The sequence below is a fragment of the Schistocerca americana genome, chromosome 9, assembly GCF_021461395.2.
Source record: "Schistocerca americana isolate TAMUIC-IGC-003095 chromosome 9, iqSchAmer2.1, whole genome shotgun sequence".
Taxonomy (NCBI): Eukaryota; Metazoa; Arthropoda; class Insecta; order Orthoptera; family Acrididae; genus Schistocerca; species Schistocerca americana.
The window spans coordinates 20,403,790-20,422,794 of record NC_060127.1 but is presented as its reverse complement, the minus strand read 5'-3'; the positions used below and the strand labels follow the sequence as shown (position 1 = coordinate 20,422,794).

General features: G+C 40.3%; 1 protein-coding gene across 1 annotated transcript in view; it reads right to left on the bottom strand.

Annotated features, from left to right (window-relative positions):
* Positions 1-19,005, bottom strand: part of LOC124550841 — a 382,565-nt gene that overhangs the window by 223,602 nt on the left and 139,958 nt on the right. The window contains exon 10 of the mRNA XM_047125569.1: positions 7,191-7,300. Within this exon, the coding sequence (XP_046981525.1) occupies positions 7,191-7,300 (110 nt within the window). The remainder of the gene's footprint in view (positions 1-7,190; positions 7,301-19,005) is intronic.

Here is a 19,005-nt window from a genome sequence, read left to right as displayed (position 1 = left end):
ATGGGTTAAGAGGGTGTGTGATATTATTTCAGTAATAATAAAATAGTGTCAGATTTACAAAGAACTTGACAGTAAGAGAACACTTATCAGTATGACACTGTATGCCCTCTGGTCTGGATGCAAGCACTGGTTCAGTTGTGAAGGATGTCATACAGCCACTGTATCCTCTCTCGAGGTAAGCCGGTCCACAACTGTCGTAACTGGTCCTCAATATCCCCAATATTTGCACTGGGATGAAGTTGATGTCTGAGCTGGTCCCACACGTTTTCTCTCAGGGACAGATCTGGGGATCTTGCTGGGTACAGGAGTACCTCAACATCAATCAACAGTTCATAGAGAAAATCACCATGTGTGGGTGAACATTTTCCTGTTGTAAACTGGCACCATGATACATTCTACATCTACATCTACATACATACTCCGCAATCCACCATACGGTGCCTGGCGGAGGGTACCTTGTATGACAACTAGCATCTTCTCTCCCTGTTCCACTCCCAAACAGAATGAGGGAAAAATGACTGCCTATATGCCTCTGTACAAGCCCTAATCTCTCTTATCTTATCTTTGTGGTCTTTCTGGGAAATATAAGTTGGCGGCAGTAAAATTGTACTGCAGTCAGCCTCAAATGATGGTTCTCTAAATTTCCTCAGTAGTGATTCACGAAAAGAACACCTCCTTTCCTCCAGAGACTCCCACCTGAGTTCCTGGAGCATTTCTGTAACACTCGCATGATGCTCAAACCAACCAGTAACAAATCTAGCAGCCCGCCTCTGAATTGCTTCAATGTGCTCCCTCAATCTGACCTGATAGGGTTCCAAAACGCTTGAGCAGTACTCAAGAATAGGTCGTATTAGTGTTTTTTAAGTGGTCTCCTTTACAGATGAACCACATCTTCACAAAATTCTACCAATGAACCAAAGACGACTATCCGCCTTCCCCACAACTGCCATTACATGCTTGTTCCACGTCATATCACTCTGCAATGTTACGCCCAAATATTTAATCGACGTGACTGTGTCAAGTGCTACACTACTAATGGAGTATTTCAACATTACGGGATCCTTTTTCCTATTCATCTCCATTAATTTACATTTATGTATATTTAGAGTTAGCTGCCATTCTTTACACCAATCACAAATCCTGTCCAAGTCATCTTGTATCCTCCTACAGTCACTCAATGACGACGACACCTTCCCGTACACCACAGCATCATCAGCAAAGAGCCGCACATTGCTATCCACCCTATCCAAAAGATCATTTATGTAGATAGAATGCAACAGCGGACCTACCACACTTCCCTGGGGCACTCCAGAAGATACCCTCACCTCCGATGAACACTCACCATCGAGGACAACGTACTGGGTTCTATTACTTAAGAAGTCTTCAAGCCACTCACATATTTGGGAACCAATCCCATATGCTCATAACTTAGTTAGGAGTCTGCAGTGGGGCACCAAGTCAAACGATTTCTGGAAGTCAAGGAATATGGCATCCGTCTGATACCCTTCATCCATGGTTCACAAGATATCATGTGAAAAAAGGGCGAGTTGTGTTTCACAGGAGCGATGCTTTCTAAAGTCGTGCTGATGCATGGACAGCAACTTCTCTGTCTCAAGGAAATTCATTATATTCGAATTGAGAATATGTTCGAGAATCAAGGATATTGGTCTGTAATTTTGAGGATCCATTATTCTACCCTTCTTATGTACAGGCATCACCTGCACTTTTTTCCAGTCACTCGGGACTTTACATTGGATGAGAGATTCACGATAAATGCAAGCTAAGTAAGGAGCCAGTGCAGTAGAGCACTCTCTGTAAAACTGAATTGGAATTCCATCAGGACCTGGCGATTTATTTATTTTCAACCCATTCAGTTGCTTCACAACCCCAGGGATGTCTATCACCATGTCCTCCATACGGGAATCTGTACGAGACTCAAACGGCAGTATGTTTGTACCATCCTCCTGCATGAAAGATTTCTCAAACGCTAAATTTGAAATTTCAGCTTTCGTTTTCCTGTCTTCCGTTGCCAGGCCTGACTGATCAGTGAGTGAGTGGATGGAAGCCTTGATCCACTTACCGATTTTACATAAGACCAGAATTTCCTTGCGTTTTCAGAAAGATCTTTTGCTAAGGTATGACGGTGGTAGTGGTTGTATGCTTTGTGCATCACTATTTTTACAGTAGCACGAATCTCTACTAACTTTTGCCTACCCTCATTCTCCCAATCTTTCTTGTACCGCAAGTTCAACTGTCTTTGCTTCCTGAGCATTCTCCAAACTGCGCTGTTAAACCACGGTAGGTCTTTTCCATCCGTAATCCACTTTTTTGGTACATACTTCTCCAATGCGCGATTTACAATGTGTTTAAAATTTGCCCATATTCTTCCACGTCCATCATACTGGAAGTAAATGAAGGCGATTCATTTACTAAGTGGCAACAAACGAAGATGCACAATGTTTGTGACATACAGTACTGCAGTCATAGTTTCCTCAATTACTAACAGATGTGGCCTGAAATCATACCATGTAGCTCCCCACACTGTGACAACAAGAGTACCACTGCTGTGCCTCTCCAAAACATAGTGAGAATATGGCCACTCCCCAGGTCATAACTATATTTAGCAACAATGTTCGTCCAGGATAGTGCAGAACTGTGATTCACTGGTGAATATGATGCAATGCCATTCATCAGTACACCACACTTCCCAGTCACACTTCTGGGCAGGCCACTGTTGTGGTAATACCTGACTGGCACCTCCCTATTCATTTTGTTTTATTGATTATCATACAATTTCATTTGCCTTTGGTGTATCTAAATTTTCACTGACTGATATTAATCTGATGGACAATTAGGGTTAGGTTAAACCACTGATTGATCTCACAGTACTTGCATGACTTGAATAGTAGTAGTAGAATCATACTCAGCTTTAGAGACAGAGTTTTGGACGCTGGAGGTGACCATTACATTAGGGGCAGCTTTAGAAATTTCTCTGAGCAGCAAGACAGTTCACGGATTCCTTTGGAGTCACTGAAACGGGCTATGGGCCTGGCAGGGCACTGGCTTATTGGCCGCCATTCTTGCGGCCAGCCTCGTTCCACTAGTGGCCAAGTCAGAGGGTGGGAACGCCGAGGCTGAATGTGAAATGAAACTTCTTTAGAAACTAGCAGTGCCAGGCATCCTGCTGCTGGCCTAACTGCTTTATTAGCGAGTGGACGCTGTGTGGGAGTCTGGTCTCCTTATTCTGTGTTTCGGTCCAGGTAAAGTGGTGTCGCACTGGCACCCAGCTAATGTGTTTATTATGAGAACAGTGTACCTTGGGATGACGAATGTCTCCGGATGTTGCGTTTCTTAGATGCTGCCGCACCCTGGCAAAACGGCGCCCACTAAATCATTTTATGGATGAGATGGAGCTTGTTTTCACTAGGAAGCTTCCCTCATCTTTTGAAATGCACTGGGGGTTTGGCTGCAGGACCTCCAGGCACTCTGTGTAGTTTTGTCAGAGAACAGAATGTGTACTGCACTGCAGTGATTGGTTGAGGAAGATCAAGTCTCCCTGCTAGAAAATGTGATTGTCACAGTAACCACAGCTGGGCCACAATAGGTTTATTCAAGAACATCACGGGGAACAGCTGTTTTTCAGAAGGTTTTGAGATAAAGGAAGAGGGGGACTCATTTCTCGACCATCGCGGAGTACTCACTAGAGCTCTTCCAATTCTACAGAGAGAACAATTACCTATAAAGACGTCCAGACACCCAGTTCATTTATTTTCAGACGGTGGACACAGATGTGGAGGGGCTACATTACACTCGGTGCACAATATATTCGTTGTGGAGCCACAGTCACATTCAAATGTTTAAATGCTTCACAAATCCGCGTATTTCAAAATCTGGCCAGCCAGTCAAATGTTGACTGAGAGTGAGGTCCCTTAAAAATTCTGTCTGGTGGTGGTAACAGTGTCTCACACAAGCATGCAGCATCTCTGTGTCCTTCATGATGGTCACTCAACATCCGACACTGTTCACACCCATTATATACCCTACCAGGCATGGTAACAATGCCAAATGTGAACAATACCAGTGCAATCTGGTGGCCATCCTACCTGTCAGAGAGAGATGCAACTCTAAATCATTTACATGCCCACTGATGGTGTGTATTTGGATAAAGTTACATTGACATCCAACCATGTCTTCTAGGCACTTCACTTTTTTTGTCAGGCAGTGTATTAATTTTAGAGACTACTTATCAGAAACCAGTAACAAAATATTTTCTTAAACAGTGCTGAACAGCTTCAATGTATTTAAAAAATGACATCATAAAGCCACCAAAAGATGTAATGAGCAACCAACAAAGTTGGTCAAGATCACCTTAAAGACACACATAGCTTTATACCCTTGACATAAAGTATGTAATGAGCGCTGATCACAATTATACAGGATGATTCATCTGCCCCTACTGATGTCATTTTATGTAACACACAATATTATTTCTGGCCTTCAAAAACCGTGCATGAAGTTTTCTTATTCTCTCGGCCAGTATGCGCAAACTATTAGTCCTACAGAAAAAAATGAATGGGACATTTCTGTAGCAAATTTAATGTAGTTAAATTTTGTGCTTGGATATGTTTTCACTGGAGGCCACAGTTTTCAGTTATTAGAGAAAAATGCATGAAAGTCACCTCGAAACGCACCTACTCCCCACTCCCCCCTCCCCACGTGCTCATCCCACCAGTCAGGATTTCTAGTTTGTTGTTCATGATGCTCTGTTCTATCATTGTACAAAACATTTTGACTACACAAACTATTTCCAGTATTTTACCTTTCTGGGCCACTGTTGATTGGGGAATTATGCTATCAGCGTAATAGGCTATTTCATTAACAATATTAATTTTAATGTAACCATGAGGGTAATGAAAGAAAAACAACTTTTGTAAATTATGTTGAAATTAGGTCCAAACTTAACCTTTACAAACACACTAGCTTAACAGTCAGAAGGCCTGATAAATACAGTGATGTAACTGTTTATTTTACACTGTTAAAATTCACAAAACTGTTAGGTAAAATTTACACCAACATAAATTTTACAGTGTGTAATTGTTCAACAAAGCCGGTTGTTTAGCAAGGCCAGTCATGACCAAAAAAGGTCAAACATGGGAAATAAATTGTGCACTTGCAACTTTTTGTACAGTGGTAGGAGGGAGTGTCATAAACAACATAATAGAAGTAGTACTGAACAGTGGGGCCCAGTGTGAGAGTCAGGATGCATCGAAGGTCACTTTTGTACATTTTACTTGAATAGCTCAAAAACTGTGGCTTCTAGCAAAAACATGTCCCAGCACAAAATCCAACTCCATTAAATTTCCTACAAAAAGGCCTTATCCATTTTTTTCTGTAGGACTAATAGTTTGCATATAGCAACTCAGAGAATGTAAAAATCTTGCATGTGGTTGTTGAATGCCCAATATAACATTGTGGCTTGCATAAAATGACATTGGTAGGGGCAGCCAAATATGTGTAAAGTTATCTGTGACTTAAAGATGGTTACTTGACCGAGATAGGCCATCTCTAAATAAACACACAATAAGACAGCTTTTGGTGGTTTTGTGATGCCATTCTTTAAAAACAATAAAAATTTACAAAAACAAAAACACAATGTATGACATTCAGTACCACCAGCCTATTTTGAAATTAGAAATAATGTGAAACAGGTTTGGCAGTCCAAGTCACATGCATATATGTGGACTGTAAGGGTGGCTTGGGAAAACAATTACGAAATGTTGACAAGCAAATGACTGCATAAGGAACTAGATTTCAGAAATAATGGAATGGATGCCACTGTCAATAACAACTGGTTTCTGTATGTAACCAGCAAGTCAACAGAATCATTCACTACCATCTAGAATCTAGGAATGCCTGTCTGGAACAATTAAGGTGGAATGTCGGGTAAGTGTAGCCGTATTAAGGAACTGTAACTCTCCTGCAAAGGAATCCCTTGCAAATTCCTTGTTCAATTGATTCTCGGATATTGTTCACCAATTAAAATATCAAGAGGTCAGTTTAAAAGGTATAAAGATATCCTGAAATGCAACACACAAAAAAACCTGATAGAAGTCTGTGAGGCTACTGCACATAATCGACAAACACGGCATAAACCCATTTGTGAAGACCTGGATGCTTAGAACACCAGTGCCAAAAAAATTAGGCTCAGAAGAAAAGAATGGCTACTCAAATAAACACCTGCTCTAGCAGTAGTTTGCCAATAATTATGAAAGAGTTTCCATTGCCACAATTGCTTTACATACCCATCAGAGAACACACAGCCAGTAAGGTCCTGAGATCCAAGAACAAGAACAACACAGATCTTTCAGAACAAATTTTCACTCTTCCATGGAGTACGTGCTGATTTGAAACTTCTTCATGACTGACTAAAACTGTGCAAGACTGGGGTATGAACCTGGTGCCACTGCCTTTCATGGGCAAATGCTCTATTGACTGAATAACCCAAGCAAAACTCAACGATCTGGCATCATAGCTTTACATCCACTGGTACCTCTCCTAGCTTCCAACCTTCACAGTTCTCCTGCATACCTTGCAGCACTAGCACACCTAAAAGAAAGGAAACTGGAAATAAATAGTTTAGCTTCAGTCTGGGGGATCATTTCCAGAATGAATTTCTTAACACTATTTCTTCCACAGATGCTAGTCCCACCACAAAATATGCCAGAGAACTTCAGAGTAGTTTGGATGATAACAGAGGCATACTGTCAGAAGTATGAGTAGGAGTGTGAGTCATGTAATGTGCTCAGATAGCTCTGTCAGTAGAGAACTTACCCACAAAAGTGAAAGGTCCCTGGTTCAAGTCCCAATCAGGGACACAGATTTAATCTGCCACAAAGATCTTGTTTGTCCTTATATTCACAACACGTAGGTCACTTTCATGTAGGGGTTTTGAGTGAACTGCCCTTGTTTTTAACCTTCCACATCTTATTACTCTCTCCTCACCAAGGAAGGAACTGTTAGTTCTAAAATTCAGGAATAATTTCCTAGGTTTTATGCATGTGTGTTGGCAGTATTGGAATTTTGCCTCTCGAATGATGATATGGGTAGTTTGTAACTGTGCTAGCCAGTAACATGGTAGCTAAAATCAATCCAACATGTTCTAAAACAACAGTCACATGGTTTATACTGACCACATCTTTGGTGCACAGAGGCAGCAAAGCAGCAACTGTGAGCAGTGTAGCACGGTAGCCCCAGTGTGCATTCAGTGCTTCACACAGCAGCTTATCTGCATTCAGGTCACCTGGAACAAGAACAAAATTATCATAATTCTAGCAATCATCATACAGGCTCTGACTTTTACTATGGGTTTGGCATCTGGCTGCAAAGAGTGGTGGTTCTGCAATGGGCCAGATCTCAAACAGACCTCGGAGAGGAGATGGGAGGGGAGGGAAGGGGAAGGAAATAATAGTAATAATTACTACACCAGAATCTCAATACATCTTCTCCTTAACAGATTACAGTGATGTGACAAAAATCATGGGATAACAATGTGCACATACACAGATCGGGGTAGTATCATGCATGCATGGTATAAAATGGCAGGGCATTGGCGGAGCTGTCATTTATATTCAGGTTATTCATGTGAAAAGGTTTTCGACATGATTATGGGCACATGATAGGAATTAACAGACTTTGAATGTAGAATGGTAGTCAGACTAGAGACATTGAATATTCCATTTCAGAAATCGATAGGGAATTCGATATTCCATGATACACAGTGTCAAGAGTGTGCCAAGAATACCAAATTTCAAGCATTACCTCTTACCAAGGACAATGCAGTGGCTGACAGCCTTCACTTAACAACCGAGAGCAGTGGTGTTTGTGTAGAGATGTAAGTGCTAACAGAGAAGCAACACTGCATAACATAACCATAGAAATAGATGTGGGACATAGCATGAATGTATGTTAATGGGCTGTGGCAGCAGACAACTGACATGAGTGCCTTTGCTAACAGCATTATGTCACTGCATCACCTCTCCTCAGCTCATGACCATATTGGATGGATTCACACATTGCAGTGAAGGAAATATGGATAAGATATAAAAAATTTATTTAAAATTGAGAGCAGAACACTATCTCATTTTGTTCTCAAGTTAATGGGTTTCATATCCAAAAATCAGTCTCGCGCAAAGCGCCCATTCCCATCCTTTCAAATCACAAATCATGTGGTCATAACAATCATCACATCTCATAAATGATTCAAGATATCAAAATGAGGTTCTATGCAAATGATAGCATGCAATGAGGCACATATGGTGTATGATAAATACTCAAAACATTTTTATTCGGTGAGACATGGAAGTAATTTGTCTGCAGCAATGAGAGTCAGTGGCTTATGATGCATTTGGACATCCACAGAACTGCAGGAAAATCCAAGCAGCAGCAAAAGGGTTTACTAGTATGACCATCATCCAGAATATTTTGAAGTAAATAATTTTACATTACAATATACAAATTGCCAATCCCTGCACTACTTTGAAAGCACATCAAGATCTGGTTGCACATTTGTACAGCTTTTTTTCAGATAGCATTTCATTACAGACAATTGCATAATCTGCAGAATGTCTGAGGCTACTATTAATATTATGACTATGAGGGATTTCCCAACACTGCAACTGCTACTTGAAGTTGTGCATGAGGTTAATCCAATAAACATCTATGTATACATGAGTAACTTGGAAGAAGATATCCTTGGAGTAGTGAAGCAACTTAAATCACTTAATAAAAGCAAGTCTTCTGGTCCAGACTGTATATAGATTATGTTACCTTCAGAGTGTACTGGTGCAATAGCTCCATACTTAACACTCATGTACAACTGTTCAGTATCAAAGAAAGACAATAGGAGTAATCCACTAAATTACAGCCTAATAACACTAACATTGATATTCAGCAGGATTTTGGAACATATATTGTGTTCAAACATTATTAATTACCTTGCAGAGAACGGTCTGTTGACACACAGTCAACATGAATACAGAAAACACTGTTCTTCTGGAACATAACAAGCTCTTTATTCACATGAAGTGTTGAGTGCTATTGACAACAGATTTCAAACTGATTCCATTTTCTAGATTTCCATAAGGCCTTTGATACTGTACTATACAAGTGGCTTGTAGTGAAATTACATGCTTGTGGAATATCATCTCAGTTGTGTGTCTGGATTTGTGATTTCCTGCCAGAGAGGTCACTGTTCGCAGTAATTGATGGAAAGTCATCGAATACAACAGAAGTAATTTCTGGCATTCCCCAAGGTTGTGTTATAGGTCCTCTGTTATTCCTTATCTATAAAAATGATTTAGGAGATAAGGCACCCACCTTAGGTTGTTTTCAGACAATGCTGTCATTTATCGTCTACTACAGTAAACACATTGTAAAATGATTTACATAAGATATCTGTAGGGTGTGAAAATTGGCAGATGACCATAAATAATGGAAAGTGTGAGGTCATCCACATGAATGCTAACAGGAATCCGTTAAGCTATGGTTACACATTAAATCGGACAAATCTAAAGTGCGTAAATTCAACTGAATACCTGGAAACTACAATTATAAACAATTTAAGTTGGAATGAACACACAGAAGATGCAGCTGGGAATTCAAACTAAAGGCTGCATTTTATTGGCAGAACACGTAGAAAATGTAACATGTCTACTGCATAGACTGCCTACAACTAACCTTATCTCCCCTCTTTTGGAGTACTGGTATATGGTCTGGGATCTTTACCAGATAGGATTAACAGAGTACACCGAGAAAGTTCAAAGAAGAGGAACATGTTTTATTTTACCATGAAACAGAGGAGAGTGTGTCACTGATGTGATACAGGATTTGGGGGGTCATCATTAAAACAAAAGCATTTTTCTTTGTGGTGGAATCTTCTCACAAAATTTAAATCACAAACTTTCTCCTCTGAATGCAAAAATATTTTGTTGGCACCAACGTACATGGTGAGAAACGATCATCATACAAAAATAAGGGAAATCAAAGCTCGCACAGAAAGCTATAGGTGTTCATTTTTTCTGCATGCTGTTCGAGACTAACAACAGAGAAACATTGTGAAAGTGATTTGATGAATCAACTGCCAGGCACTTAAGTATGATTTATAGAGTATCTGTTTAAATATAGATGTAGATGTAGAACGTAAAATACATACTTCATGTGACTAAAATATTTCACGACCCACACAGTAAAGCAAAATAAGTGACAGACAAATTTACAGAATACATACCAATGTACATAACAAAGAAAAGTAAAAAGGAAGTCCATAACAAGGTTTAGAGAGCACACGTACAGAAGTTACAATAGTGCACTCAGCTGACATTTAAAAACAAAAGGCTATGTTCTACCATCAACACACGAAGATTCAAAAATCATACACCCACCTAAGGGTAGGGAACTTGATAGCCTTAAGGAACTCTAAGTGTATGTGCACCACAAATTAGATCTCAGCACTATAATTAACTAGGAGACTGTGAGCAACACAAATTGTTTTTTTAATATCTTTGATGATGTGTTACTTTAATGATCTCACTTAGGGCTGCTGCCTTCACATCTCTCATTTATCACACTTCTGTTTGTTTCACTGAATTATTTCTACATGAATGGATACTGGTTTTTGGGGTGCCCATATGACCCTTCATAAAAAAAATGTGTGTCTAGCTTTCCTAGTTTGCCTGACAGAATTTTATTGGCTGAAGTCTGTCTCATGTTATTATGTATAAATATAACTGATGACTGGGTATTGCCAATCTCAGCACAGTGCTCCTTCTTTTGGTGCTTTTTAACAAAGATTTGATGGTTTGCTAATAATTTTTTTAATTGCTGTCCTTGTAATTTTTGCTCGCACTGATTTTATATGCAAGGAGATCCTACTGAGATTGCTATTTGCCTATGTACTTTCATCAGTTTTGATTATTGTGTGAAATATATTTTGGTTTTTCATTCTAAAAATGAGGCCAAGGACTGCAGTCATGCTACTCTGAATGCAGCATGCTCCTGTGTAGCAGCTTTTTCACTAATTGTTTTATGATTAATTCCTATAGTTTTATTGTATGACTTCAAATTTGAATCTTTGTGCTTGTGTTAAAATATTTTTTTTTTATAAAAATAACTTCTTCCCTCCACACATTGTATCCCTGACTATAGTTTGAATTGCATAGCCTGTATAAGCTACTATTATGATTTGTTAATGCTTTTTAATACATATGTATTTTAGGTATTACACTGTACTATGTAGTTTGTCCTATTAATGCTTTGAAGTTTGATGATATTTGTTGTCATACATGGCTAATTGTAACCTTTTTGTTACTATCTGTAATTTTTCTTGTATTTGACATTGTCTGGTGTGTTAAGTTCAGCACACTGTCTGGTGGGATTTTAGTTTATTTCACTCTGGTTAGCATGATTTGTTCAATGTAGTTTTCTTGTTCAACCATTACACTTGACTTCTTTTCTCCATGAAATGTTATGCACTATATTCCAGTACTTACACAACCTTTTTATAGTACACTGTTATGTATTCTGTAAATTTGTCTGTCACTTATTTTGCCTTAATGCGTGGGTCTTGAAATATTTTTTGCTCACAATGTATGTATTTTTTAGCAGACTCTCTGGTGATGGGCCACACCTGAAATGCATAATAAAGAGTTTGGATTCAATACAGCATTTCTATGGAACTCCCAAGATCTGTTATTAGCAACCAGTCAGCATAGCATATGTTAATTGGATCTTTCCCAGCATATTAACTCATAATATTCTTCTCAAGCCTGCAGCTGGACCATGCAATCATCTGGACACAATATAAATCAGTTCTGGTGAGATCAGCAAACAGCATTCTCACCTGAAGATGGCAGAGAGGTAAGACAGTGGAAATATTTTCTAGATGATTGCACAATCTGGCTGCAAAAATGAGAAAAATATCACCACACTATTGCCTGCAAAGTCATTAATATACAAAGGGAACAGAATGCACACCATGCTTCTTCTCGTCCTATGACAGACTATGCAGTGAGTCAACTTTTTCCTTCCATTTTTGACATACTCAAGGAAACATGTGCATACTTTATGCAGTAGCCACCAGAAAGATCGCGGGAGGCGCACGTCGGCACGGCGCGTCATGGACAGTAGTTGCCGCAAGTAAAGTCCCATCCACCAGAGGGCATGCGAGAATTTGGTTGCGCCCTCTGCCGGTGGAACAACAACAACTCAGGCAGCATGGGCTGTGCCCAGTCAGTTCACACGGGACATGCCTAGCAGGCAGTTCCCCGGTCTACACTATGTGAAGTGCGACGGAAAACGTGAATCGTGTTACAGCACTTTACATTTGGCTTTAGTCTTAAACCACTTCTACATGAACACCTACATACACACTCTATAAGACACCATACGGTGCGTGGCAAAGCTTACCTTATGCCACTACTAGTCATTTCCTTTCCTATTCCACTCACACATAGAGCAAGGGAAAAACGACTGCCTATATCCTTACATATGAGCCCTAATTTTTCTTACCTCCGTTTCATGATCATTACGTGAAATGTAAATTGGCAGCAGTAGAATCAGTCTACAGTCACCCTCAAATGCTGGTTCTCTAAGTTTTCTCAATCATGTTTCCACAAAAAGAGCATTGTCTTTCATCCAGAGATTCTTACTTGACTTCATGAAGCATCTCGATAATACTCAAATGTTGACTGAATGTAACAGTAATAATTCTAACAGCCTGCCTAGGAATTGCTTCAATGTCTTTCTTTAATTCAACTCTCTATTAACCTTGATGTTGACGGGATGTTAAATCCCTCTTTAATTCAACCAGTTTGGGATCCCAAACACTTGAGCAGTATTCAAGAATGGACCAAACTAGTGTTCTATATGCAGTCACCTTTATAGATGAGCTACACTTTCCTCAAATTCTCCCAACAAACCTAAGTTAACCATTCACGTTCCCTACTACTGTCCTTACTTGCTCATTTCATTTCACATCACTTTGCAATTAAACACAGATATGTAATGCACAAGGGTGTTATGAACAGTTCACTGTTGAAGCTGTATTTTAACATTACAGGATTGTTTTTCCTGTTCATACACATTAACTAACTATTTTCTGCTTCTAGAGCTAGCTGCCATTCTGCACACTGACAAGAAATTTTGTCAAGTCATCTTTTATTCTCTTGCAGTCTCCCAATGATGAACCTCCCCATACATCACAGTTTCATCAGAAAATGGTTGCGGATTGCTGCTCACCCTGTCCTTCAGATCATTTTTGTATAAGTGGAAATAAAAAAGCTTCCATTTAAAGGCTATACAGACCAGAATCAATATGCCAATCAGGCAAAATTGTCATGAGCATTGAGGCACACCAGGTTGAAGATATCTGTTTGGAACACCACCGTGTCTTGCTGTGTGAAGAAGTCTATAACTGCCTGCTGGCCACCCTTGTCTGTCAGAAACTGTGATCACTTTGAGGCCTTTTTTAAGGGACGAAAGATACCATAATCACATTGGGAGACATGAGGACTATAGGGCAGGTGCTGAAGTGTCCCCCACTTGAGCTGGCATAATTTCTGCATTTGTGATGTGGGGACTTGCATTAACAGGAAGCAGTAGCCCCCCTCGTCGCAGTTGGTTTTCGACAGACGTGCTGTCCTATACACGTTCTTCATTCTCTGATGGACGTCTATTGGTGTTTGTACTTCAGCAGTCAAGAAAAGATTAACAGCAGGTTGCTCCTTTTTGGACACATTTAGTAAGAACGTCACCATAGCTCACATTTCTCCAATTACTGCACATACCGGGTGATCACAAAGTCAGTATAAATTTCAAAACTGAATAAATCATGGAATAATGTAGATAGAGAGGTACAAATTGAGACACATGCTTGTAATGACATGGAGTTTTATTAGAACCAAAAAAATACAAAAGTTCAAAAAAAGTCTGACAGATGGCGCTTCATCTGATTGGAATAGCAATAATTAGCATAACAAAGTAAGACAAAGCAAAGACGATGTTCTTTACAGGAAATGCTCAATATGTCCACCATCATTCCTCAACAATAGCTGTAGTTGAGGAATAATAATGTGAACAGCACTGTAAAGCGTGTCCGGAGTTATGGTGAGGCATTGGTGTAGGATGTTGTCTTTCAGCATCCCTAGAGATGTCGGTCGATCACGATACACTTGCGACTTCAGATAACCCCAAAGCCAATAATCGCACGGTCTGAGGTCTGGGGACCTGGGAGGCCAAGCATGACAAAAGTGGCGGCTGAGCACACGATCATCACCAAATGACACGCACAAGAGATCTTTCATGCATCTAGCAATATAGGGTGGAGCGCCATCCTGCATAAACATCGTACGTTCCAGCAGGTGTTTATCAGCCAGGCTGGGGATGATGCAATTCTGTAACATATCGGCGTACCTCTCACCCATCACAGTATCAGTTACAAAACCAGAATTGCGCAATTCCTTGAAGAAAAAAGGCCCGATAACGGTAGATGTGGTAAATCCAACCCATACCATGACTTTCTTGTCATGCAATGGAGTTTCGATGACAGTTCTAGGATTTTCGGTAGCCCAAATTCTGCAGCTGTGGGTGTTGACAGACCCTCGGAGCATGAAATGAGCTTCGTCGGTCCACAACACATTACTCAACCAATCGTCATCTTCTGCCATCTTTTGAAACACCCACACCACAAATGCCCTCCACTTCACTAAATTGCCAGGTAACAGTTCATGATGCCAATGGATTTTGTACGGATAGCATCAGAGTGTACGCCTAAGTGCCAACCAAACAGTAGTGTATGGAATGCCAGTGTGACGTGCGACTGCACGAGCGTTGACTTCCCTGTGCATAGACGAACCTGCTACAGTCTCCATTTCTTCCTGAACTGTCTCAGCAGCATTAAGCCTTGTGCCCTGTCGGCCACTACGGGTCTATCATCTAAACAATCCGTGGTTTCAAACTTCAAAATCATTCTCGCCACAGCTGCATTTGTCAATGGACCTTTACCTGTTCGAATCCCCTTCCTATGGCGATAGGATCGTGATGCTGAACTAGCACATTCCCCATTCTGATAATACAGCTTCACTAAAAGCACCTTTTAGGTAACGTCAACATGCTACGACTGCTGGTGTATCTGATTCTCTCTCTCCTTCATTACAGCTCATTTTATACACGATTGTCATGCGCAGTCACTGATGTTTTGCTGTCCAGCGCCATCTGTCGGACATTTTGTGAACTTAGTTTTTTTTTCTTTTCTTTTGTTTCTCCTAATAAAACCCCATGTCATTCCAAGCATGTGTGTCAATTTTTACCTCTCTATCTACGTTATTCCGTGGTTTATTAAGTTTTCAAATTTATACTGACTTTTTGATCACCCGGTATGTTGGGAAGACATGAATACCACACCAATTCATTGTCTACATGTTTGTGCTTATATACCAACATTGGAGTTGCGCTACAGTGGATATTGTGTAAGACTTCGTATGCAACAGTAAGGAGAGGTGGGCTACAATTGTTGTAGGAAAGCTGGATAGGAGCAGAAATGATTAGTGAACAAGTTAACACAACAAACACAAGATTTACTTATTTTGTGTTTCTCCAAGTGAAAGAAGATTCATTACAAATAAAGCAACAAGAGGCAGAGTCCAGCTCATCCAAAGCAACAAGGATGAGGCTCTCTGAACATAATCATGAACAATGGTGTCAGAGTCATAGCTAGGAGTCATCTTCATGGCATCACATAGTGAAGAAGCTCCAAGCAGGAGTGGGCCGAGTGATTACTGCCGGCCATCCTGTATTGTGGTTGCAGAGGGCACTAGTGATACAGCGGCATGGCTCAACGGGCATGCACCATTGGGTCTGCCAGATCCCTGACAGAAACTTGCAATTCTATTGCCAACTTCGTGACGCCTGTGGTGTGGCATCAATATGTGATACTGTACATTCACTAATAAGCCAAAACATTATGACCACTGTCTATTGGGGCATTGGGTGCCACCTTGTGGTGTTACAGGCACATGACATGGTAACAAAGGTATGTAAGCGGAGGAGACACAGATGAGGTATCACCCTAGTGAAGATGTGGGCTGCAAATGTGAAAATCCATTGAGGTAAGCGATTTTGACAATGGGCAGATTATTATTACACTGAGCCTGTGAACAAGTATCTCAAAAATGGTAAATCTGGTCAAATGTTCACTTGCTACTGTTGTGAGCATCTACTAAAAAATGTAGATGGACAGTGTAAATGCCACTAGATGCTAAATGGCTGGACATCCACAACTTGTCACAGAACATATGGTTTCAAGGCATGTCTGCTCTCTACAGTAGGATATATGGTGATCTGTGGCATCTCTGCCAATAGAGTACAATTCTTGTGCACGCACATGTGTTTTGGAGCACATTGTTCATCATATGTTGTTGAAAAAGGAACTTTGCAGCAGATCATCCTTATGTGTTCACACGTTGACCAAAAAACATCATCAATTACAATTCAAGAGGGAATGAGACCATCTGGATTCGACCAATGATCAATTGAAATGTGTCTGCTCTTCGAGTGAATCACCTTTTTGCTACACTAGGTCAATAGTCATCTCCACAAATGCCGTCACTGGGTGAACAGTGGCTCGAAACCTGCAGCATGCCATGGAAAAAGGCTGGTGTGAGCAGTATTATGCCTTGGGAGACATTCTCCTGCACTTGCATGGGACTTGTGGTAGTAATCAAAGACACACTGAGAGCTGCAAACCACCTGCATCCCTTCATGCTTTATGTCTTTCCCTACAGTGATGTCATCTTTCCGCAGTATAACAGTCTGTATCTTGGAGCCAGAACAGTGCTACAGTGGTTTCAGGAGCATTATAGTAAACTTACACTGATGTCTCGGTGACCAAATTTACCTCATATAAATCCTATGGAATTCATCTGAGTTGTTATCGGATGCCGTCATCACATACGCAAATCAGTGTGTAGACAACTCATGCCACATACTTCCACAAACCTACCAGCAAACTGTCGGATCTCTGATATGCAGAATCATTTTTGTATCTTGTTTCAAAGATACACAAAGAAGCTATTAAACAGCTGATCATAATGTTTTGGCTCATCAGTGTATATGAGGTGCAACAATAAAGTAATGAGACTGATTTTTTTTTTGCAAGATGTGGCAACCCTGTAGGCTTGCGTAGGCACAATATCTTTGACCTTGGTCTATAAGCTGCTTCTAGTCCAAGTGGCACATTGATGCAACTACTCAGTCATGAGTTGTGCTGTAATAAGTTAACATGTGTTGTTGTCTCTCGTTACGGAAATGGAACTGCAGAATATTGCACAACAGTATGCCATTTCTTTTTGCGTCAAATTGGGTGAAAACTTGACAACAACTTACGGTAAGCTTCAGAAGGCTTTTGGAGAGGAGGTTATCTCAAGAGCTCAAGTTTTTTGTTGACATAAAATGTTTAGTGAAGGCAGAATGAATGTTGAAGATGAAGACCGCAGTGGACGACCATCAACCTCACGACGGATGTCAACTTGGCCAGGGTGCGTGAACTCGTACGATCTGAGCAAAGATTAACCGTGAAAATGACTGCAGAAGAACTGAACATCAACTGAGAAACAGTTCGTCTAATAATAACTGAAGATCTTGGTATGAGAAAGATTTGTGCAAAAATGGTCCCCAAAAACCTCACACCACAAAAGCGAGAAACACAGAAAAATGTGGCAGCTGATCTTTTAGAACAAATGGAAATCAATCCAGAATAATTGAGCTGTGTTATCACTGGTGATGAAAGTTGGTTTATTCAGTACGATCCAGAGACAAAATGCCAAAGTTCGCAATGGTGCTCAAAGGGATAACCCAAACCAAAAAAAGCTCGCATGTCAAAGTCAAAAGTGAAATGCGTGCTTGTGTGCTTCTTTGCTTCCAAGGGAATTGTTCATAAAGAGTGGTTGCCTCCTGGGCAAACAGTTAACCAATATTACTACAAAGAAATTTTAGAAAGACTTCATAAAAGAGTTCGTGTCCATGCCAACATTGCTGATAATTGGATTCTGCATCACGATAATGCGCCATTCCATACTGCTCTGTTAGTACAGCAATTTTTAAACTCAAAACAAATTTCAGTACTACCACAGCCACCTTATTCACCACATATCGCTCCGTGCAACCTTTTTCTATTTCCAGGAGTCAAAACGGCGGTCAAGGGACACCATTTTCAAACAACACAAGATGTCCAAAAAGCAGTGATGAGGTTCTTGGAGGATATTACAGAAGATGAATTCCAGAAACATTACCATCAATGGCAGAAGTGCTGGAAAAAATGTGTGCAATCAGAAGGGAACTAATTTGACAGAGACAACACTAAACTTGACTAAAATGGTAAGTAACATTTTTCTCACATCAGTCTCATTACTTTATTGTCGCACCTCGTATGCTGCAGCAATGCCCTTACACATATATAGAAAATAAGGACAGTCCTATCACCCTTCCCTCGGGCACTCTCAACTATAGCCTTGTGTCTGATGAACACTTGCTATAGAGAACAATGTACTGCATTCTATTACATCAGAAGTCTTTCGAACCATTCACATGTCTGGGAATCTATTCTGTATGCTCATAACTTCATTAACAGACTGTAGTGGGGCACTGTGTCAAACACCTTCTGGAAATTTGATGAATATGGAATCTGCCTATTGTCCTTTATCCGTGGTTCACAGAATATTGTGTGAGAAAAGGGTAAGGCGAGTTTGGCATGAGTGATGCGTTTTAAATTAGTGCTGATTTGTGGACAGGAACTTTTCTATCTCAAGGAAATTTATTACACTCAGACAGAGAATACCTTCAAGAATTATGTAACAAACCAATGCTAAGATATTGGTCTGTAATTTAGGGAGCCATTCTTTTACCCTTCTTATACACAGGACCCACCTGCACTTTTCCAGCTGCTTGGGACTTTGT